General features: G+C 35.9%; 2 protein-coding genes across 4 annotated transcripts in view; one reads left to right on the top strand and one right to left on the bottom strand.

Moving 5' to 3' along the window:
- Positions 1–13,467, top strand: part of AcCoAS (acetyl coenzyme A synthase) — a 73,812-nt gene extending 60,345 nt beyond the window's left edge. For all 3 annotated transcript variants that reach the window (XM_072305257.1, XM_019062261.2, XM_072305256.1), the window contains exons 3-10: positions 2,218–2,344; positions 2,909–3,155; positions 3,818–4,010; positions 4,492–4,625; positions 5,697–5,886; positions 6,347–6,536; positions 7,697–7,942; positions 9,380–13,467. In XM_072305257.1, coding sequence (XP_072161358.1) covers positions 2,218–2,344; positions 2,909–3,155; positions 3,818–4,010; positions 4,492–4,625; positions 5,697–5,886; positions 6,347–6,536; positions 7,697–7,942; positions 9,380–9,576 — 1,524 coding nt within the window. In that variant the 3' untranslated portion in view covers positions 9,577–13,467. The remainder of the gene's footprint in view (positions 1–2,217; positions 2,345–2,908; positions 3,156–3,817; positions 4,011–4,491; positions 4,626–5,696; positions 5,887–6,346; positions 6,537–7,696; positions 7,943–9,379) is intronic.
- Positions 13,468–13,845: 378 nt separating this feature from the next.
- Positions 13,846–23,533, bottom strand: Rad23 (UV excision repair protein Rad23). The gene is made up of 7 exons (XM_019062260.2): positions 23,318–23,533; positions 22,311–22,389; positions 21,253–21,457; positions 19,100–19,223; positions 17,887–18,016; positions 16,310–16,623; positions 13,846–15,591 (listed from the first exon to the last, which is right to left on the bottom strand). The coding sequence occupies exons 1-7, from the start codon at positions 23,381–23,383 to the stop codon at positions 15,481–15,483; spliced, it is 1,029 nt and encodes a 342-aa protein (XP_018917805.2). The 5' UTR covers positions 23,384–23,533; the 3' UTR covers positions 13,846–15,480.
- Between the last annotated feature and the right edge of the window lie 268 nt (positions 23,534–23,801).

The following is a 23,801-nucleotide window of genomic DNA, read 5'->3' as shown; positions in this document are numbered from 1 at the left end:
CTCGTGTTAAAGGAAAACAGTGCGCATTTTGATAACAGACGGAACTGTCTAAAAGACAAGCAGAATAAGCTCCAGATATCTTTCATGACGGATGATTTTTCCTCAATTTTTTTGGTTCTGCAAGATATGAAAGGGTTACATGTTTTCAATTATGCTTTAATTTAGTGCTCGATGGTGCTTTTATGACAATTGTGTTCAATTTTCAATTAAAAGTATCATATGTCACCTCTGGGACGAAAATTTGGGAAATCAGGCAAAATTAGAGCAAATTTTGGGAAGTGATACACTTGACGGTGGAAATTCGGGTTTAAGCCCAACTATTAAGCTCGACGAGCTATATTTCCTAAGTCTACACCTAATGATAGTCAAAATAAAGTTTGGTTTGCCCAAAAATTCACAAAAAAATTTTGGGAGGAAATAGAACCTGGAATTTGACCCTTATTTGAATTCACCCAGGTACCTACATTTGTGTGGAAAATATTAATTGCCTGAGTCAATTTGGCAACCTTGAAATGGAGTTACGTTCTTTCGTCCGGGAAACGACGAAAATATGATCCGAGTGCGTCCATGCCGTTTTTTTCTCATGCCTCTAGTATTACATGATTTTTGTGGCATATCCATTATGTTTTCTTGTTGAAGAATCCCAACAAGAAGAAGAAGAGGGGAAAAAGTGGTTCTGTAAAATTTCGACCTGATGCGAGGTAATTAGGTTTTAATTGTATCGAAAAAAATTTCACGGAAATGAACCTAAATTGGACTACATTTTGCAATTTGGAACTATAAATTCTAGCCCGGTTTAAAAACAAACGTATGTGCCATTAGTTTCCCTATGCACATAAGTGTTTTTCCAGAAGAGCCACCCTGGTAAAAATTGGCAGTAGAATCTGTGTTCCAAAATACCATAGACCTACAGCTGGCTGTAAGATGTCCAATAGCTTCTATTGTCGGCTAGACAATTTTTTATAGGTAGCCTTTTATAGCCGATGGCGATTAAGCAATAGCCAGGCGATATGCCAGGCGATAAAGTGTACGCTAAACGTTACTAATTACGGATGCTAGGACTTAGTGAGTTTTTGGAATACTACTCTCTTTTTGGGCCGTAGTATCTTGATTTATTTTGCGAGGAAAGCTCCGTACTTTTGATGGATGCCTGCCATACTAATATATTAGAGCGCCTTCAGTTTCGTATGATACTGTGCAATACCTCTGGTGTGAAATAGTTGCTTCAAGCGCCGTGGCACGCTGCGGCGCGGCAGGCGGGCAGCCAGCGCGGAACGCGCATTGGCGCCTACAAACCTAACAGGGATACTTCACGCGTTGCGCAATGCGTGAAGTATCCCTGTTAGGTTTGTAGGCGCCAGTGCGTCGCCGCGCCGCTCCGCTTTGTGTTAGGCTCTAATATTTAATCTGGCGGAGTCAACGTTATTCAACTCATGATTTTGAAATGTTTGCGCATCGTGTATGGATTATTCTCATTTTAATTGATGAAAAAAAATATGTATTAAAGGAAAATATAATGTGTGTTTTGTAAATATTAAGGTGGTTCCGTATCCAACTTAATGATTTCCAAAGCACTCGAATTTCCACACAATTTCTTATAGCCTTTTATAATCGATGGCGAAAAAGCAACAGCCAGGAAATAAAGTGTAAAGCCCGGCGATAGGAAATATAGCCCAGCTGCATAATTTTTTATCGCTTCGTATAGCCCGGCCGTATGATTTTCTCCGCATTCTACGGCCAGCTATATGATTTTCTGTAGCCTTGTTTAGCCGGCTATAAGAATTCCTATGGTATTTTGAAACGCAGCTCTTATCGCCAATTTTTACTAGGGCAGAATATATAGTTCCAAATTGCAAAATACAGTTCAATTAGTCTCGTCCAGCGCATTCAAGAATGGCTAGTGTTTCGATCGACAAAGAATCAAGATGTAAGATTGGTTTCTTTTTTTTTTTTTTTTTTTTGGGTATAAATAAGAACTTTTCTCTCTTTTTTTGGTATGAATTGGAGGAGGAGGGATTCGATTATGCACATTTTTTGGGTGACCTAGGAGTTTTGTGACATCTCCCCCCCCCCCTCCCACCACCATCACCGAACTTTTCCTGTTTGAATGTAGATAAGCTGAGTTCATCCGTTCGCTGCTCTGTAAAACTTTTAGAAATTCATTTTTTTTTCTGTACATATTATCTTGCTGCTTTCTAATTTTCTTGTCATTTATAGTTCGCAGGATTCTCAAAAGATTCACTGGCAGAGAGAATGCATGACTGTCAAGCTAAAGTCTTGATCACAGCTGACTTCGTGTATCGAGGAGAGAAACTTCTCAAACTTAAGGACATCTGTGATGCTGGTAAGAAGTTGTCACCCTTTTTTTTACTTCTCATTGAAACATTCAGTACACCTTTTGCACTTTTGATGACTCCATTGCAAAAACACATTAATTACCTATTAATTACTTATATCTCGATTTTCAATGTTTGCAAATTTTGTTAGAGAAGCTTATCAGTGCTTTCAGGGATAAAATTTGTACACATTTACTGAGTAACCACCGTGGGTAACTGATTTGAAAGGAAGCTTTATAAGTACATTAATTCATTTCTTGTAGAAAGGCCGATCAGGAATCTTGAGCAAGAACTTTTCCCTTAAAGTTTCTTTAAATTTTCTTTCATTTACAGTATCCTATACCGGAATAATTTTCACTCTTTTCTCATAGCAAGAAACGTGTCTACACCCATCAATTTTAAAATAATACCTACTTTTTCTTCTCCTTTGCTAGCACTTTTTTTTTGGAATTATGTTTCCCTGAAATATCAGAATTTTGATAAATGTTCATCATGTAGCCACATCATTGTTTTCAATCTTTGCTCCTTAATTATATTTTATCAATGAACTTACCTTCTGAACTGTTTTACAGCCCTGGAGGGATGCAAGAAAATGGGCCATGAAGTTGAAACTTGTGTTGTTGTGAAACACCTTTCAAGATTGAGCGCTTCGATTTCGGCCAATAACAACAAGGTGAATGGAGTTAACGGCTCAAGTCAAGATGTGGAGTGGGTAGAGGGTCGAGACGTTTGGTGGCATGAAGAAATGGAGGAAGCATCAGACTTCTGCTATCCTGTCTGGGTCAGCGCTGAAGACCCATTATTCATGCTTTACACAAGGTAATAGGTTTGACCAAACGAAATTTTTAACTGCTGACTTAAAATGAAGAACAAGTTGATCACCTTTCATTGCATATTTTTTAATTGTCTATTGTTCATAATATTGTCACAAAAACTGTTTATTATTTTCAAAGTATAAAATGATTATAAAATACCCACCTCAGACCCTGTATCTACCGTTTAAAATAATGATATTCATAATTTTTTATTTTATTTCTGTTTATCTTTGTAAGTAAGAGAGCTTTTCTTTTCCATTGATGGAAAAATTAAATTCTTCTTGAACCGTAATCATAATAGCAATTTTTGAATTTTTGTGCATCTACAGGTGGATGGAGCACCTAGACATGAAACAACAAGCCAACAAAATAAAAGTATCTTTGTCAACGACATCAAATAAGACAAAATGTTATTTTTTGTTTCTTCTTCTATAAGTTCTCAGTCTGTCACCTCCCACATTTACTATTTTTATATTCTAGATTTCGTTTTGTTCTATATGAGGAGCAGTCTAGAAAATGAAATCAATGCAAAACAACCAAAATATCCCTCAATGTATCGCAGAATTACTGTTGTGTGACTCAGTTAAAAGTATCAAAACATCTTCAGCAGTTAACAGAAGTCTTACCCGTTAAATTGTGATGTAAAATCCTCAATTTCTGTTTCAGTGGTTCAACAGGCAAGCCAAAAGGTGTTTTACACACGACAGGTGGTTACTTACTGTACGCTGCAACAACCCACAAGTATGTGTTTGATTACAAACCTGGGGATGTTTACTGGTGCACCGCAGATATTGGTTGGATCACCGGTCACACATATGTTGTCTATGGACCCCTTGCAAATGGAGCAACTTCTGTTATTGTAAGAAATTGTATTTGTTTTTGTTCTGAATAATTTTCATGAATTTTTTTCTTCATCATTTTAGTTGAAGCTATTTCTCTTCCCTATAAATCTATATTTTTATGAAACTAGCTCTCACTTAAAATTTCTCACTTTTTCCAAAGTAGTTTCTCAAGTTTCAGTTGGGTTCCAAGACCGTAAGAATTTTTTTTTTTTTTTTTTTTTGGTATGACAAGAAATGAGCTCATAATTCAATATACACTACTTTTGAAGAGCAGTTTCTAAATACGCAGATATTTGAAGAAAAAATTAGACCTATAAACAACCCCTCATGCACTGTATTTTCCCCAAGCACACTTTTTTTAAGCCAAAGATCTAGGTAGTCATTTAAGAAAGCAAGAGAAGTAAGAATATTCTTTTAAGTATGTCTCTAATTTAGAATTTATTTAACGGTTTTCCTCTTTCTTTTTTTTTTCTTTTTTTTTTATTGCGTCCTTTCCAGTTTGAAGGCACGCCATTTTACCCAAGCAATGACAGGTTTTGGTCTGTGATTCAACGATATAAGGTGAACCAATTTTACACGGCCCCTACAGCCATTCGAGCGTTGATGAAGTTTGGCGATGAACCTGTAAAAAAGTAAGTCAACTTCAGCAAATACTTAAATTCATATTAAGCATTGTAGTAAATATCAGGAATACCCACAGTGAGGTAATTTAGAGGTTTTAACATATCCTGGTGAAGAATAAGACATAGGTCTGATAAATGCCTAGACAATTCAAAAGAGAGAAAGAGCATCCTTGCACAGTTTAACTTTCATGCCAATTATACTTAAAATCTAAAAGTTTATATTTTAGTCGTAAAGGAACTTTGATTAAAAAAATTACGGAGTAGCTCCTCAACGTAGTGAGTTGCTATGACTTCATCTTGCTTTTCCATGGCGCTTAGGTCCGTTTGACAGAACGCGCTATTCGGGATTCTAAATTCCTCAAAAGGAACTCAAATTGGCACTTAGTTCCGTTTGATAGAAATACGTCCAATTATGTGTAATTTTCCTTTTCCCTTGAGAGATTGTTCTCTGAAAATTTTGCTGAAGAATATGCAGCCCCACTCTTTGAAAGACACAAAGAAGGAGCGAAAATTTTCGTCACCGCAATTATTTAGACGATCATTTACATAGTTTCACCATCAATATGAGCTGTTACCCGCAGCTGCACTGCATTTCAGGTAGTCAGAATTTCAATCAAGAGTTGTGCTTTATTTATGCAATCTGAGAGTATCCTCTTTAGTTTTATCAAATTTACCATCAATTCTCTGCACAGTTTAGTCAGATACTTTTCAGACTCTTCATACTTTATTACATTATATGTCAGACCTCTGTCTTATTCCTTACCAGGATATGTTAAAACCTCTAAATTACCTCACCGTGGGTATTTCAACAAATTACCTAAGGAGTTGAAAGAGCTTTTCGTCGAAACTGAGTCTCCAAATTTATTTATTAATAAATTAAAAGAACACTTCCAACAAAATGCATACTGCACCAAGCAAGCTTTTTTAAATTACTAATTCTTTGTTTTGTAATTTTTTCTAATTTGACTTGCATTCAGCCGTTTTATCATTCAGGCTGATATACTAATTTCTAATAAATAAAATACTTTTAAGTATTTATGACGGAGTTAATCCACAGTGATCGTTAAACATTTGTTTCAGGTATGATTTGAGTTCCTTAAAAGTCCTTGGTTCCGTAGGAGAACCAATCAATCCAGAGGCTTGGTATTGGTTTTACAACCTCATTGGAGGTGAGAAATGTTCGATATCCGACACTTTCTGGCAAACAGAAACAGGTGGACATGTCATCACTCCTCTCCCTGGCGCCACACCAATGAAACCTGGATCTGCTGTAAGAATCAATTTGCTATCATACAGGGTGATCCAAAAGTCCTGTACCACCCATACAACCCCCTGAGCTCTTGCATCGTTTCATGGCGGTCCCGTCAAAACTTCAAGGGGCTCCCAAAAGTCTTTTTTATTACCTGAGATTTTTTTTAAGGAGAATGTTTCTTCTCTGATTTCAGAATATTCTATATAAATTTCAAGCTATTAAGCTGGCTTGTTTCTCTTCAAAAAATAAAATAGGAGCAGAAAGTTTGAAACGCTGCAATTCGTGGTTTTGCTCTTCTACCATCGATATGTAGCCTTGCCACCATATAGGAACCGAGGTAGGATTCACAATGTTAACCCCTTGCCAGTTTTGTACAGTGTCTAAATTTTTTGGAGTCAATGGGATAGGTAGTTCTGACATTTAGAAGGAAATTGAATCAATTACGTGGTCTGATCACATTCTATTCGTTTTTTCGCAGACTTTCCCCTTCTTTGGAGTCATCCCTGAATTACTCAGTGAGGAAGGTGAACTAATTGAAGGTGAGGGTGAAGGTTATCTAGTCTTTAAACAGCCATGGCCTGGAATCATGCGAACGCTGTTCGGAAACCATGAGCGTTTTGAGTCTGTATACTTCTCGAGGTTCCCTGGTTACTACTGCACCGGAGATGGTAATTATTTTTTCTTCTGCCTAGTATTACCTCTTTAATTACTAATGAAATTTTTTTCGGCTATAATTAATGGGTCTGAATTTAAAGTTACCTGATGTATTAAAAATAGAGAGAGTCATAGCTTTTAAAGGAAAAGTGAACTGATTGCACCCAGGAAGTCGAAAAAGAAATCTTTTTAGGAGAAAACACAAAAAGTTGGTCCTCATTTCCAAAATTTGCATTTCCAACACAGCACTTCACATCTACAACTAGGCAGCATCTAGTAAATAGGAATCAAGTCACATGAACTTGGAAGGGAAAAATAAAGGTTTGAAGTTTCATTTATGCTGCAAGGTTCAGTGCGAAAAAAAAACTCCTAGTTAAATTTTTGCACATCACTAACTTAAATATGTTTAACGGACTCAGTAATTTGCTTGACTTTAGAAAGATGGTCGTGAAACATGCAAGGAAAAGAAGAAATTGTAGCCCTAAAATTAATTTTAGAGAGCTCAAAATTTTTCCCAACCAGTTTCCTCCTTTGAAAATAATACTTGACTCCCTTTTGCTGAACGCTGCCCAAACAAGGAGTGAGAGGTCGAGTTAAATCATGCTCTGTAAGGAGCACCGTTTGCATATAGCGGAATCATTTTTCTATCAGAAATGTCTGCAGAATCATCTCTACCAATAGACATAAGTGCTAAGGAAAAACGCTGTATGAGCCATAAGGCGTTGCCAAGTTTCCTATGGCAAATCACTATTTTTTAGGACATTTTTTTAATATTTTTCTACCAATTTCGCAGATAACTTTGTTTGTAATTTGATCTAAAGTGTCTGAAAATTTCAAGAAAAAATATTCATAACTTGCCTCAAAAATAAGCATTTAATTGAAGGAAATTTGGCAACTCTCGAATGTTCATACGGCGCTCTTCCTTAACATGGTAGTAATCTTCCTTCTCAAGTTGAAGTAAGATCTTGCTGATTTCTGCAGCACATTGATAACAACAATATTTTGCTTGAACATTAGTGAAAGCAAGACCTCTAAGAGTTACCCAATGTCAGGGGTGACTTAAAAAATGAGATTCTCCAGAGTTACATTTTTTAGCAATTATAAATTTGTATAGGTACTTGAGGCTCATAGCAGCCTGGAGGAAGTATTCCTAATATTACTTATTTTATTACAGGTGCAAGAAGAGATGCAGATGGGTATTTGTGGATAACTGGTCGAGTGGATGACATGCTGAATGTTTCTGGTCATCTTATGTCTACAGCATCAGTCGAGGCACTTTTAACAGAGCATCCATCAGTCGCAGAAGCTGCAGTTGTTGCGCGGCCACATGCAACGAAAGGCGAATGCCTCTATTGTTTCGTTACACCTAACCAAGGCGTTGAATTCTCTGATACCCTAGTCAAAGAGCTCAAGCAGTCAGGTTAGTATCTGTAATCAATTTGCATTGATTGATAGTTTAGCTATGCTGCTGTGCTGAGGAAGAACGTCCTACGAGCCTTCAGACGTTGCCAAATATTCTTTGACGAATCACGAATTATGAGAAATTTTGTAATTAGTTTTCTTTCGATTTTCTTGAGAATTGTGTTCGTAATTTTATCAGAAGTTTCTAAAAATTTTAAGGGAGAGAATCAAGGCCGGATTTACCTCCTTGTGGCCCATGGGCCACCTGTATTTTGCCGCCCCCTTCTCATTCGTTTTGAAACATCAATAAAAACCATCAAGTGAACGTGTTGGTGGGGGAAGGGTACATGAAACGTGTTTACTCGTGTTGGACACATTTTTTGTGAAAGCCCTGTCAACACTACTAGCTAAAGTTCACGGAACTATGCTGCGAAAGTTAAGTTCTGTAAATCTATCTCTGTGTGGACAAAGTCTTCCATTTATAAGAAATGAATGAAAAAAAAATTATGAAAGAATAAACATAAATGTAGTTTAATAATCTTAACTTTCGTCGCCGCCGTGCCGCGCTGACTGCACTGTGCTTGACGCAATGCGTGAAGTATCTATGCAGTTATGTAGGCGCTAATATATGTTACATGCCGACCGCCGCGCCGAGGGCTTCTCCTTTTCATCTCAAGTCCTCGTCATCATTGCTCTCTGCGCCGCGCCGTTCCAGGCCAGATTGCGTGTTTGATTTCTCTCTTAACTTGCCTAATTAAGGGTGCTGTCTTATTTTTATCACCGAAAGACTACAAAATTAGAAATTACTATACTCTCAGGAAATGAGAGATCTTGTCGCCTTCTTCGTTTGAAATTTTTTTTCTGCATCCTATTTTTTTTACCAACATCTAAAAAAATTGTAAAATTTGCCGCCCCCTAAATACGGCCCTGGAGAGTATTCAAAACTTCCGTTAAAAATAAATATTCTCCAAGAGGAAATTTGGTATCATTTGATTGTTAATGCAGGGTTTTTTTTTTTTTTTAGTACCTATTGCAGTCACACAGTTCCGTTCTCACAGACTCAATTATAGTCGAAACTTTTCTCATTTAAGGTCTCATAAAAATTCTCCATATGGGCCTCATAGAAAGGGTCAACTTTTTGGGAGGCTTTTTTCTTGTGCTCAAATGAAGAAAGAAAAGACAGGATATCATTAAAACCATTCATATTTTTTGCTTATAATTCTTATTAAAAGGCCAAATCATGTTCTCAGCTTTTTTCCCTATTTTCCTCTGTTTTTTATGCTTTTATCCGTAAATATAAAATCTCTATGCCTTGTCAACTGCGAGGAGCTATGATATTGAATTCTAAAAATATCTCAAAAAGCCCAGATTTTGCAAGCAAACTAATTCATTGCGAAATATCAAACGCATTTGCCGTTTTGTTTTTTTCCTAATTAGTTTCGGTCTTTCATTTCAGTGCGAGAGAAGATTGCAGCTTTTGCCGTTCCTGATGTAATCCAGTATGCTCCTGGTCTCCCCAAAACTCGTTCGGGGAAAATTATGCGCAGGATATTGCGAAAAATTGCTGTCAACGACAGAAACGTTGGGGATATCTCTACGCTAGCAGATGAAAGTGTTGTAGAAGCTCTTTTCAAAAACCGCCCCGAGTCGTAAAATAGTTGTAGTAGGTCAAAAAAGATCCCTGAGAGAATAATACAGCAAGGCACTTTGAGGATCTAGTTCTCTCTAAATTTTTTTTGCGATAATAGCCAAGAAGTATGTCTTGGTTAATTATTAAGTTAGGTTGTATTTATTCTGTATGAGTTAATGGTTTTCATTAAACTCGGGAACCTCCCTTGCTGTACTGTTCAACCTATTTCTGGGCATCTCACCCTCAGTAATGTATTGTAAACATATTTATTACCTCACAAGCGAGAATTGTATGATCTCCAGTAGTTCAATTACATTCTAGTTGCTATCAGATAGTTGTTGCATTCCGACGTAAGTCTTTTGGAAAATCAGTTCTTTGTAACACTTGTTATAATTTCTCACATCGATTGTTCTAGACCACTATTCTTGACTGCTTTCTCAAAATTGCTCATCAATTTTAGATGTAGCTGAAACTTATTTAAAAATATAGAAAGGGAACTAATGAAACCTTTAGAACATGTAAATAAACTTGTATTAGTTTCAAACTCATAGTAAGGTTTCAGAAATGAGAGATTTTGTCTGACATTTGCTAGCAAATTAATTTTGTCACTCCATAAACATCACGCAAGGATATTTTAATATGTTGGTTTCCTTTTTTTTTAAACCAAAAAAATTGGATTTAGCACATTTTAATGCAGCACAAGTAGATTGTAATAGGGGAAAAAATTATGATTTCATATTTTTTTTGGAAAAGTTGAACTACAAAGCAAACAGCTATTTTCTCATCTCAAAATTCAACAGCTTTTAAGGATATTCAAGCAAAATATTGATTGTGAAAACATTATTGAGGTAAGAAAAAATATACATGTACATACATTATATTCATTCCACAGATATTTACATTACAATTTGATGTATTATTCTATTATTGAATGCTCAGAATCGTTCCGAAGCCAGAGGGTTTGGCCAAAAAATCTCCGGGAAAATTTTGGAGTAACTCATTTAGATTCGTGAGGAGAGAGAGAAAAAATTCAAAAATGAAAATTAGTGCAAATGTAAAATTCCTCGGCCTTGACGAAGTTGTATGATTATTTTTCGACTAGAAATTGACTCACGCCAGTTTTTGTACCAGTAGTGACTTAGTTTATTTCAATCGGGGAACACTTATTTTGAGCATTGCATCCGTCACGGTGTCTTCGATGGAATTTGCCAGAAAAGAGCAATTTAGGAAAATACCAGACCAGTTTTTTTTAAGTTTTTTTTTCTAGCTGAATAATAAATAAAGACTACGTATCCTAAGGTATCATACGAACCGTTAGTTTTTACTTGGATGGTCAATAATATTTTTGGAAACCAATGATTTACCACTGATGAATTTTTAACTTTCGGAAAATTTTCTAGAGAATACCTTTCAGATCAACTTGGAGGATTTATAACTCTTAGTTATTGCATCAGATTAAGAAGAGACGATGTCAAAATTTTTACCAGTTTGGCTTCACAAGTCGTATTGCAAAGTATTGATTGTTTTAAATTTTGTGCAAAAGTTTTTCCCAGAATGGTTGATAAAATAATCTGTAAAATTCTGATTCAAATTATTATGTACAGTGATTGGATGAAGAGTAAGCCTGATTGATTCATGTAGAAAGAAGGGAGCTATCGCTCCATTTACATGTGAATACAAGACTATAATTTGACTTGGTGAAGAATATATCACCGGAGAATGTTAGGTACTTTCTCAGCTTCAAGTCGGTATTTTTTTTTTCTTCTTTAAGAAATATAATTGTATCTAATAGAACAGCACATGTGTCTTTAGCCTGCATTTAGATTACGCATTCAAATGTTTATTTATTTGTAAAAATATTTTTGGAATGTAGGAGCTGCTACATAACTGTGAAATCTATTCAGGAAAAAAAAATTGACGGAGGCGTTTTTTTTATATCTTTTGTCACTTTTTTTTTTATCATTTCTGCAATGCACAGAGCTTCAAATCTCTTAGTTTCACTGATCAAGATGATGTTTATTTGTAATCTGGTCTTCTGGCCAGTTTTAGAGATTTTTTTGATCTTTGTTCCTCTTTTTCTCACTGATTTGCCAATTTTCTTAAAGTTTCGAAGTATAGAGAAACTTTATTTGGAACCATGATTTTTAGTGACTGAATCAAATTTTTTTTTATTACTTATGATAAAATAATTATGATGATGATGATGATGATGATGAGTGTGAGCTATCTCAACCTAATTACCATTGTTCAGTCATTTCTTATTGGATCAACGCGATGGGAAGGCGTGCCACCCAAAATGTATGTTCTGTAAGACTACGACAGTTAAACTATTTATTCTGCCGAATATTCCCATAGCTTTGTTCGTCATCTCGCTAATCCTTCAGGATGATGCCCTAATATTTAACTTCATGATCCCATTCAGGTGAATTCTAGTCCTATGAAACCTCTAATCGGTGTGGCTGTAATTTTAAATTTCAGCCATCCTGAGCATTCCTTGTTTGCTCACGCATATTTTTATAAGAGGATTTTTAGCACAAATTAATTTTGCCCTGAGTCTTTGGAGGAACTTTTTATAACTACCTATTTTGATTGCCATCGAAAGAAAGAGTTGTAAGGGTTTCAATTACCAATGTTGAAATTTTTAAATTAATATTGGATTCTGTCATGAATTTCAAAATTATATTTTTCATTAACGTCTTACCTTGTATTTAATTTGCTTTGTAAAAGAATGGAATATTCTGCCAAAATAATCTCTGTATATTAATTTACAGAAATCTATCAAAATGTGTTTTAATTTCTCGTCTGAAAATCTGCTGAAGGATTCAGAAACCAAGACATTGAGACTGGACACAATGGAAAAAAATCTCATCTTCAGCCTTGCTGAAAGTTTGAACTACCTTGTCTGGGGTTTGAAAACTTGGGTCTTCAACATAATTCGTGCGGCCTCAAAAAAGCTCGATTTCTCAATTGTTTTTTATCACCTTGAATGTGCCTGATTTCATAGTATGTCCTTGAAAAATACCTTAATTACCATGATAATTATCACAATAAATTCTATCTTTTAAGGAATATCAAAACATTTGATTCCAAATAGATTGTTTAGAAACACATCCTATCTGCGAACAAAATCGTGATTTTTTTTCAAAGAGTTCCCGAAATTCCTGACTAGGACGCTCGATATGGAGAGAAATTCGTACGTCTGGGAAAAATTACACAAAAAGTTTTAGTTCTTCTCTAGTATTCGTAGGCATTGTTGAAAAATGCCTGAGAATTTTGTTAACAGTGCTTTAAAAGTGCATGGTTTCCAATTCTCAAGGCTGCACGAACCATGTCCTAGCTCAATTTCATACCTATTGATTAAGAAATTAGGGCACCCTTCCTTCCTAGTGAGGTTTGTCAGGTTGTTTACTAAAAATAAAAAACTGAGAGGAAGGCAAAACCTAGAATCCTCCTACCCTCTTGTTATGGATCATTTTTCTACATCTTTAAGATGATCAATTCATGAATCCTGAGGGATCTTGCTGGTCACTCAAAAAAAAGAAGGTAAAATCAAAACACAACAGTTGAGTGCCAATACATCGACTTAATGCAACTGCAACGAGAAATCAAAATACTTGAATTACTTCCGAACTTTCTCTAGATTTAGGAGGGAACTGTATTGATAAGGTTTCTCCGATCGTTAGTTGTAATTGCTTGCTAAGTGTTGTTGTTGTTCTCGTTGAAATTTTAATTTTAACTGACGCTGTTGTTTAGTTTACTTAAGTGCTATTGCTACTTGCATTGATAAATGCAATAACTTAACATATCATTGAAATGCCACAACAAATTATTTTCTAATAATTTTTTTTTTCGTTTTTTTTTTCTTTTTTTAGTTATTGAATTTTGAATTGAATAAATTGTTTTTATTCGTGTTACCTTCTTCTTATTTTATTCTACCTTGTTAGGATAAACACCTTTGAAATTATAAGGATATTATACAGACCGTGTATATAATAACTACCAGACTATGTATCTAGTTTGCGGTGTTCAAAAATCCCATTCTCCACTCCCATTTTATTTTTGTGATGGAGAACAAACCAATATCATTCCTTGAAGTTTTCAAAGATTTTTTTTACATACAGAGGGAAAATCACGGAAGTTTTCAAGAATTGACGTTGAGTAGTTTTCCATCTAAAAAATAAAGTATGACAGGAAGTCTGCGATGTGGCAAACCCAGATACGTGGTTTGAAAGTTTCATCGTCAATATTTCATCTTACAACATTGAGAGCTGGGTAAAATAGTAAGTCAAAACTTTCAGAATATATTACAGTTTATTAACCCAAAATGGTAAGCTTATACCTAATGTTACAATAGTCAAACCAAAAATAAAATGGAGCGAAAAATCTGCAAAGAAATAATGATGAATAGAGTGTGCATATTTTAAAGACGAATCAATCGGATGCAAGGCGGAGAGAAAAATAAAGGGAGGGGGGTTTTAAGTAAAATGGGAGGATTTAAACTTCAATGAGGGCTAAGGATGAAACAAAAACAGGTGATAATCATGAATATTAACAGTTTTATGCAAAAACTGCATAAAATAACATTTTCAGCTGAACTGGAGTATCGATAAGATTTTCGCCTGCTTATAAAGAAAGAATAACTCTTAAAGAAACTGAACAACCAAATTCACTTTTGATAAGTGACTGTACAAAAAATAAACCAGCAAGAGAATGCTCCCTGATTTCATTACCTTACTTTTTTACAATAACAATTTTATGGTTCCTCATAATCAATATCAAATTTTTTATCCCAATTTTCATCATGGATTCCAAACCGTTATCAAGCTTCTTAGTTGTGAATAAGAGCAGTGATAACCAAGGCAAGTAGAATAAAGGGAAACCATGGTCAGACCTTCCTAATGAGTGAGAGTGAATTCTTATTTTTTTCTCTTTGAAAACTGAAAAAGTTTTCTTAAAGAACAACCACACTCAACAAAGTTTAAGAACAATTAAAATCATCCCTGATGATGGCTGGATTTCTTCTTTGTTCTACCTACCTTAGATTTCACTGGCACGGGAATACTCTCCCTTGCCTTATGAGATTAAAAACTTTCAAGATGATAATTTGATAAAATAAAGTAGATAAATATCCTTCGGATAAAGGACTGTATTTATGATAATAAAGACCTAAAAGTTTGCATTTTCACCTTTTCAGAGCTTCAACTATGCTCTAACTTTGAAATTTTCTCTTCTTTTGGTTCTCAAAATTTTTCTAGAATTTCTCTATGGAAAATCTTCTCCAGGCAAAAAAACACCCACGAGGTTACATATGAGAGCTAAGGAGAATGCAATTTTTAAGTCTCAAGGGCTAAAGAAATTTGAAACATGGTCTAATATAGTAATTGAATAGCGAAAATGACTTTCATCATACATGTTTTGGAGCATGAAACTGTGCTCGTTTTTCTTACGAGAAATTTTTTTTAAAAAAGTTAGTAGAATAATGAGATAAAATGGACTAATTTCTTGTTTTTTTTTGTTTAACTTGAGTTGTGTGATGAGAGATGTAGGCAAATATGTTGATAAGTTTTTAGAGAAAAGTGATATGTTTCTGCTTTTTGATAAAGACACATTACTTTCCTTACATGTGCTCTTTTGATGAGCAATGTATTTTGTTTTTGATACTAGATGGAATAACATTTCTAAAAGTAAGCGATAAAACAAATTTTTTTTTTGTGCTCTTTGGTTAGTTAAAATATTGATGCGCAAGCTATTAAGGTAGAAGTCTGATCATCATATAAATTTTTTTAATGTGGCGTTATCGTACAAACAACTCGAAATTTGAAGTGGCAAAGGAGAGAATGAAGGATTAAAGAGCATTAGTCAACTGCATATTCAGCAGATGGAAACCAAATATTAAAGAAGATAAAAATTGGGCACCTAGGTCAGTCTTAGTCGTCAAGACTCTGCGATAGTAAGAAATTGGCTGCTAAGTTTTCGTTCTTTTCGCAAGCGAAATATGCTTGAATTACAAGGTCTTCTGGAAAACCCAAAGCCTTAAGCTGAAACAGAAAGTAAATGCAAAAAATATTAAAATAATAACCTATTAATAAGCTTGATTGTTTGGGGGGGGGGGGGGGAGAGAAAAAGAGAAAAATAAGCTCATGCTCAAATGAATACGTTGCTCTCCTGACATGAAGGCGTATCTACATCCTGCAATGAACCCAGTCGTCCAAACAATTCAATGCTTTTACAGGCTCATCTCGATGTGTAGTTACGCCATTTTGTCAGCCGGGGGACAAATACATACGTTTATGTATACAATTCAAATAAATGGCTGAGAGCTATCCGTTAATTGTCTGCAGTTCTTCGGCTATTCTCCTGTAGATATCATTCTCATCAATGTTAATATGAGTAGTATGTTCATTCTATGTCTTATCGTGTACGGTAATTTCTTGCTTTGTTACAGTATTTTATATTACTGTACATTTGAACATGAAATCACCTCAAAATTTTTTGATTTTCGCTAATTTTGCGGTTTTTGTGACTTAGACAGCGATGAATAACAATAAAAAAAAACCTTTTTATAATCGGTTTTTACGATTTTTCTCGAATTCTGTATTGTAAATGCTTATTATATCGATTTTTAACCTCAGAGAGGGAGTTTTCGGATTATTTTGAAGTGTTCAAAGTTACTGATTTTTGCCCAAGTAAATACTAATTCCTGGCCCGGCAGAGTCAAATTAAATCTCAAGTCTATGGGTTAACGAAGGGACTTACTCTCTCAATTGCTTCCTTATCTTGAGGTGTAATGGGAACGGTGTTTGCAGGTGCCGTGGCACCACCAGTGAGACCAGCTGGAACAGTGCCACTGCCCGTGTTACCGCCTCCTCCGCCACCACTAGCCGGCGCCTGCTCGTTCAGCATCCGCACGAAGGCTTCTTGGTTTTGAGAGATAAGGTGCAGAAGCGCAGGATTGGTTTGACCTATCTGCTGGAGGACTGCGTTTAGCAACTCTGGGTTTTGTTGTACGACATTGCGCATTTGCTGAAACTGCGGCTGCGATCTTAAAAATGCTAGGGGTTCTTCTCCTTCTGAAACACCAAATATTCAATTAATATTTTTGAGTGTCCAGAGATTTGTACTATATTACAAAGGAAAAAGTGGACAAAAAGATGATTTGAGATGCACCCCCAAGCATCTCCTCTAGATAGCAGGTGAATGGTTAAATGCCTGGATGCTACTTCCAAACACAATAACCACAAACGACCTAGCTGCATAGCAACAGAAGTAAGAAAAACCATGGTTTGTTCAGCTTTCAAAAGAAAAAATTCAGGACTTTTCAAATAATTTTTATAACCTTTTTTTGTGATTATTTTCTGAAAAGCACAGGTTTTTCTTCATTTTCAAGTCCAAGTTGGCAGTATTGGTTTTTTTTTTTTTTGGGGGGGGGGGGGAAGGGGTTCAAAAGTAGATTGCAAATGGTCAGTTGTACTGGTAACAGAATTACATTACAATGGTTTAAGCTTGTGTATTATCCAAAAATCATAAGATCTGTCCAAACGCCTATTTCTTATGCACGATGTTAACAGAGATATCGTTCTTTGAAAAACTTTGTTTATGACGTCATCCACCGCAGTTGAATAGACCAGGGTTTTATCCACCTTGGATTGATCAATTAGCAATAAACACATTTACAACTGTTTCTCGACTTAAAATAGGGATGACACTAGGATGGATGAAACCACCGCAGTAAAAGACATCATTAAGTATTTATCAAAGGTCGATATTTCTATTTATACTAGAAGTGGAGATTTGGTGTTCAAATGGATCTGATTATTTTTTGCTGGTCTATAACCTCAAATTATCAAAATATGCTTTTGCAACTAGAGTAGCTGTCTTCTTAATCCCATAGAGTACATAGAGTCGTAATGTAAACGGGAGAGCTGGCGCCACTTTTAAGCATTTTCCATGTCCCGAATTCCGAGACTCCTGTGTGACGCCGGGTCACTTTTTCGATACATAATCGATTGTTTGCGATACACGGGTACCCGGCCATCCGATGACAACAACAACAACAACAAAGGAGATAGGAATCACCATGTATTCCACACCGCCATTTTGGATCGAAAATGTATCGAAAAAGTGACCCGAACTCGGCGCACACCGGGCTCGGAACTCGTCGAGCAGAACATGGCGCCAGCTCTCCCGTTTACATTACGACTCTATGTACTCTATGCTTAATCCTGACTTTTTTAATGCATTTTTCACATGTCACCCGATGCAGAGTAACACTGCTTATCGCCAACTTCATTAAAAATAAATGCATAGCTAAAATTGACACTATAAAAACTAACCGTCTGCTCCGTGGCCAGGGGAATTGGGCGATGAGGCAACAGGATCGTCCGTTGTGGGGGGGATCCCTGTGAGCAAATACTCAACTGCCCTATCTGGGTTATTATAACTTGCATGTAAAGCTGCTTGAACCTGTAAAAATACATTAACTGTAAAATGTTGACAACATAAAACATAAAATTAATTTAGAACTATGTTAGATATGTTGGTACTTATTTCCTTCCCTTTTGGAAGCAGCTGCACTGCTGCAGTTTAATGGCAATGGAAGAGTGTCAAAGGGCAAAAACATTGCATTGTGTAAGTACCGAAAATGATCTACAGTACAAGACAGTCAAGAGGAAGCAAATAACAACTTCTCTGATGCACTGATGATAGTCATTGGAACCTTTATATGCTTTTTTTGACTCATTGAGTCTATTTCCTATTTTGTCACCTTCCAGCCAACGTAGCATGTGTGCCATTCAATGATGCTAAACATCTGCAATTTATTATATTTTTTACAGGGAGATGCTTGAAATAGTAACATAAAGGCAACATCAGATGGCCCTGTGATGCTCTTGCAGGAAGGTTAATTTTGAGCATGCTTTTAATAACTATCTAGGAGGCTTTCAAGATTATATGACACTTTTTGGTGTGTTATTATCATCAATATTTGCATTTGGGCTCACTTTCATAATTCTTCTCCGTTTTGAAAGTGTAGTTTTATGAGAAGGTTTCATGAGAAACTAAATTTCAATTGAATGTAAAAACACTTTATCAATTGCTAAACTCATGAACGACATTTGTCAGTTTGCAATGTGGCAGATTTTCTATTAACACTTCATTTCACAGTTGAAAAACTGATAAGCGTAACTTCTTGAATTTTCAAGACTTTCTTAACCAGTATGATGAATATTCTGAGAAAATATCAAGCAGTATTAAAAATATCACTGGTTTTTTTCTGCAAAATTAAAGAAGGAAAGGAAACTTTGAAACACTGCCATCGAGAAATGTCGTCCCTGAAATTAGCCATTGATATTCCTTAACAGCTCTGGGCTAATGTGAGTTGCACATACAGTCGCTATAACAAGTAAAATTTAAAGCAGGTCATCTATTGTCAAAAGACACACCAAATTTTCAAAATTGGATACTTTTAAAAACAGGAAACAGTAACACAATCATAGATGTAGGGGCCTTCACGATTTAAATGAATAAATCTACTCTAAAATTTCTTACCTGGTCTCTTCCGTAGCCCATATCAACAATATTTTGAACCATAGCGTTATATTCCTCACCCATTAATAATGTTGACTCTGCATCAGATATATTTGACGGAGCCGTGCGAGCAGCTGTTTCCTCACTGGAAAATACCACAAAAATTTTACGATCAATAGTTCATATAAATTTTAAACAAACTTGAAATATTTTAAGGTTACAGACAAAACTTGATTGTATTCTCACTAACAGTATCAATTTACACAAACCGATTGCGGTGAACACATCTCTTTGAGGGAAAATTGTGCTTGTGTGTGAGCTTTATCCCTCTCTAATGAGATTTCAGCTTTAAGCTGAACTTTTTACGCACGTTGGCTAAAAAACTCCAACATCTAGAATCAATTTACTGTGCATTTCCAATGGACTTATCCTGAAGACACTCAGTTCTTAAAAGCATATTTTATTTTGATACGTTAAGTATTAGCCGGTACCAGTTTTGTGGGACCGTGGACTCCTGTAAGAGCAATGGGCCTGTTGCATGCAAGAGATACAGCCGTGCGAATAAACTTTCTAGAGGTTAAATGACACGAAAATTACGATGGTCACATTAAAAAAGTCTGAAATACACTCCTTACTGCGCAATTTGTGTTGTTAGGAACGCGCTTTTTCAAATTTCCCGCGTCTGGGGGCAGTTTTCTAACGGAAACAATTAACGGCAACTCGCGGCTATTTCCGGTCAACTAAAACTGACAACATAACCTAAAAATCGGAGCTCGTGACATCGTGAAATGAAATGTAGAAGGATTGCGTTGGATTTTTAAAAGTTGATCGATTTGGTTACCGCATAAAGCGTATATGGACCACTGTAGGAGATCACGTTGGGTTTGTAAACAAACTGAAGGAAAAAATAACAACAACAACAACGACTCGGCATCTTCCGGAAATCACCGAGCCCGCCATTTGCTCGTTTCCGGTGATTGGAAAACTGCCCCCAGACGCGGGAAATTTGAAAAAGCGCGTTCCTAACAACGCAAATTGCGCAGTAAGGAGTGTATTTCAGACTTTTTTAATGTGACCATCGTAATTTTCGTGTCATTTAACCTCTAAAAAGTCTATTCGCGCGGCTGTATCTCTTGCATGCAACAGGCCCATTGAACAAATCCGTAAGCAGTTATGAGTGCTGCGACCTCACGTAGGATCCTTGCAACTAACTGCTATTGTGTTGTTGGACTTCATAAAGTCCGCAGGATCACATATATCTGCCAGAAATCGAATTTTTTGCCCAACGGTATGTAGCGGCAGACCCTTTCTCTTCAACAGGGGACAAACGTCAAAAGTATACTTATTTTTCAGGAATTCAACCGCCGTATGTCATTTTTCAATCATCGGTTTAACCTCACTTTTGAGGCGGTCGATGGATGAGAAGAGGTTTGGGGGGAAGGAACCTGAGTTTACGAGGATCCTATGCGAGGCTGCACTGCAATCACTTGCTTACAACAGAATGGCGTCATAGGACTGGTCCCTGGTATTAATAATAATTAATTCACAATGGACCACTAGACAAGGTACGAATTTAAGCAATCTGATACATGTTTCTTTACCAGAATTTTACGTAGAACACGATTCGTGCAACTAATATTACTGAAAACAACTCCTAACGAAGATATTAACGTTTTTATTTCACATTGGTTACGAGGAATTTGAACTGCCCGCTCACAAGAAACTCAAAGCTCTACTTGAGTCAAATCGCGCACTACAACGGTTTCAGCAAGCTCCTCAATCGAGCAATGTTCATTTCCCATCATGTGTTGTTCAAACCACAAGAAATTTTCTATGGCTGAGCCAAACCGTCAAGATTGAGGTTTTCAGATTTTCATATCGCAGAGACTATCATGATAAACGTTTAGCGCGCGATGTGAATCACGTAGAGCATTGAGTTTTCATGAGCGGGTGGTTTGAATTCACGCATCAAGAATCATTAAATATCTTCGTAAGGAGTTGATTTCGGTAATTTTTGCTGTGCGTATCGCATTTTACTTGAAATTTTGGTTAAGAAACATGTATCAGAATGCTGAAATTCGTACCTTGTCTAGTGGTCCATTGTAGCATGTAAAGCTTCGGTAAGAGTACAATAATTAGAATAAAAACCAATTTATTCATATCAAGACACTTACCTGGCCGGTGCAGGAGTTGAAGTAGTAGTGGTAGTCGCTGAGTCTCCCTGAGAAGCAGTGGTTGTTGTGGTAGTAGCAGACGCACTGGATTCACTGCCAGTGCTCGGAGTGGTGCTTGGTTTCGCTTTTGATACCATTACCACGATGAATTTAGTTTCATCAATGTTATATTCACTAATTGCGGATTCATCTGTCAAAATTTTACCTAAAAATTGACGAGAGATTTTGAGTGTTACATTAAAGGTCTGATCATTAATATTTTTATTACATTAATTCTAAATGAAAATAATCCGAATTACAGGATCATTGTCTTTAGTTTCAATTGACAATTGATGCCATGATCATAGAGGCCAATCTAACTTAGCAAATTTTGAGTGAGGCAACTATATTGGCTTTCGTGGCTTGGAAAGGAGGCCTTCCTATTTTAAAAACCTTTCATTTCTCCAAATATTTCATAGTAAGTTAATTTTGCCTTGGGTTTTTCACTTAAAATTATTTACGATTTGGCAACAAATAATACATGATTTTAACAATGACTTGAACAGGATTGCCATGATTTCTTCATCATCAAATTCCCTGACTATTATTGCTTTTCCCTGATTGAGAATGGCAATTTTTTCGAATAAATCATTTGGATTTTTAGTAAAAAGTCAATTTAATCCTAAAAGATCGATTTCGGAAAAAATGGATTTTTTTTCCCAACTCAGTTTTAAACCGTTTAAAACCCCAAGTTTGGCGCTAAAAGCACAACTTCTAAAAAGCTGAACTTGAAAAGAAACTCAGGTTTCAGAGAATCTAGGCCTACTTAATGTGACAAATCAACACAAGAAATTATGTTTTTTTTTTTTTCTTTTTTTTTTTCAAAAATTTGATTCTGATTGTAAATCGACCTTATAGAGCGATCCGATTAAATTGATTTTTTGATGCAAGAAATCAATTAAAAATCGCCATCTCTGTCCCTGACTCTAAAATTTTCGGATTCCCCAACGTTTGAATGGAACTTCCTAAAAAAAAAATCCTGAGAAGAATGATGTAAAGGATGAGATAGAGTCAGTTACCTGCATAGATAAGCCTTTGGTTGTCTGCCGGATAATCTTTTCCTATTTCAGCTTCAATTTTAGCTTTTAGCTGCTTCACCTGAAGAGTAGAAATGGAATACGAAAATTATGCAATAAGTACATTCATCCAAAATTACATTCGGATACAAGGTAAACAAAGCAGAGAGGGCAACAAAAAAAAGAACCCGCAGCAAAATGAAAAAGTACTGAACACTTTCATCGCACATAAATATTTGACAGCTTATCAACAAGCTCTCCTAAATTGGACATGGAGAAAAAGTTAGGTTAGGGATCAAATTAATGAAAAATTTCTCGAAGTTCGTGCTTAATACTGTAAACTTAGGAAGAGGTAGATAGTGGAGGATGAGGCAACAAGAAGAATAATACTGGCCAGTTCCTGTTATTTCATTGCTGCTAACTGTAAAAAGAAGAGCTACCGAATAAGGTCTGAAATATGTGTAGATACAACTAGAAGCGACTAACACTTAACCAGGTCGAAGTATTAACAGCGCTTCTTTCCAAAGCTCAGAAATACATTGACAGAGAGCTCTAAAATTCTGGTGTCAGTTCCTGTTTGAACTTAATAGTCGATGGAACCCAGGTGTATCCGTTATTATCTGTTACTGTTCAAATTATCAACCTCAGGATTTAATATTGCTGCTCCCGCATAAATATTGTCACAAATACCAAAAAATAAATTTAGTTCATCTGGTACTTTTCCGCCATGAGTATAGTAGTGGCGGGATACTCAAATAAAAGTGAAAACATGATACTACTATCGAGTGATGATCATGATGAAATCTCGGGTTAAAGTTCAGACGAACATACAGGTTAGCATTCGGACGAACAAACGCTGGATGAAAGCAAGTTGATACTCTCTTGAGTTTCTAAGGCTGACCAAACAGGTAAAAAAAGTGTTTTAAAGAATAAAATGAGAAAAAAGCCCGCAATAGGTCTTCCCACGTTGATAGATTGTTATCAAGAGGGAGTGAGTTGTGGATTCTTACCGTTTGGGATGCATCTATGTCCACGGTAAAAACCTGTTGCTGTAAATTTTTAACTGTGATAATCATGGTGGAGATTTGATAAATTTAAAAACTACACTGGAAAATTAAAGATTAAATTACTTAGAGGAGGAAATTATCGAGAAAATACGCCATTCGGTCATAATAACCGTAGGAACAGCAGGAAAATGCACCTCGCTTGATGATTGAGCGTTTTTTGCCAACGGTCAACAACCACCGGTCTTGAACAGGTTCGCCAAAAGTTAACGAAATACTCAGCGAAGATTTGAAAAACTTTAAACTCTCTTCAAATAATATTTTTGATCCTGTGAACTTTCTTGTGTATCAAAATTGATGTTTCTATTGAAAATGTAATTAATTGATTAATTTAAACATTTATTTGAGTTAAAATAGACGAACAATTCGATTAAGTAACAGTGACTTTTTTTCTTTTAAAGTTGCAATCTTGAAAGCTGAAAATTCCGAG

This window comes from Bemisia tabaci, chromosome 10 (genome assembly GCF_918797505.1).
Source record: "Bemisia tabaci chromosome 10, PGI_BMITA_v3".
In the NCBI taxonomy this organism is placed as follows: Eukaryota; Metazoa; Arthropoda; class Insecta; order Hemiptera; family Aleyrodidae; genus Bemisia; species Bemisia tabaci.
Note: the sequence above shows the minus strand (reverse complement) of the source record. Positions and strands in the feature narration are given on the sequence as shown.

What these genes read in the sequence shown, in the direction of transcription:
- Rad23 (XM_019062260.2), bottom strand. Translation starts at nt 23,383, where the DNA reads ATGATTATCACAGTTAAAAATTTACAGCAACAGGTTTTTACCGTGGAC. An exon ending in TCAACTCCTGCACCGGCCAG is followed by an intron (nt 19,224 to 21,252) that starts GTAAGTGTCTTG and finishes GGTATTTTCCAG; the next exon opens with TGAGGAAACAGCTGCTCGCA. An exon ending in ATAAGGAAGCAATTGAGAGA is followed by an intron (nt 15,592 to 16,309) that starts GTAAGTCCCTTC and finishes TTTCTGTTTCAG; the next exon opens with CTTAAGGCTTTGGGTTTTCC.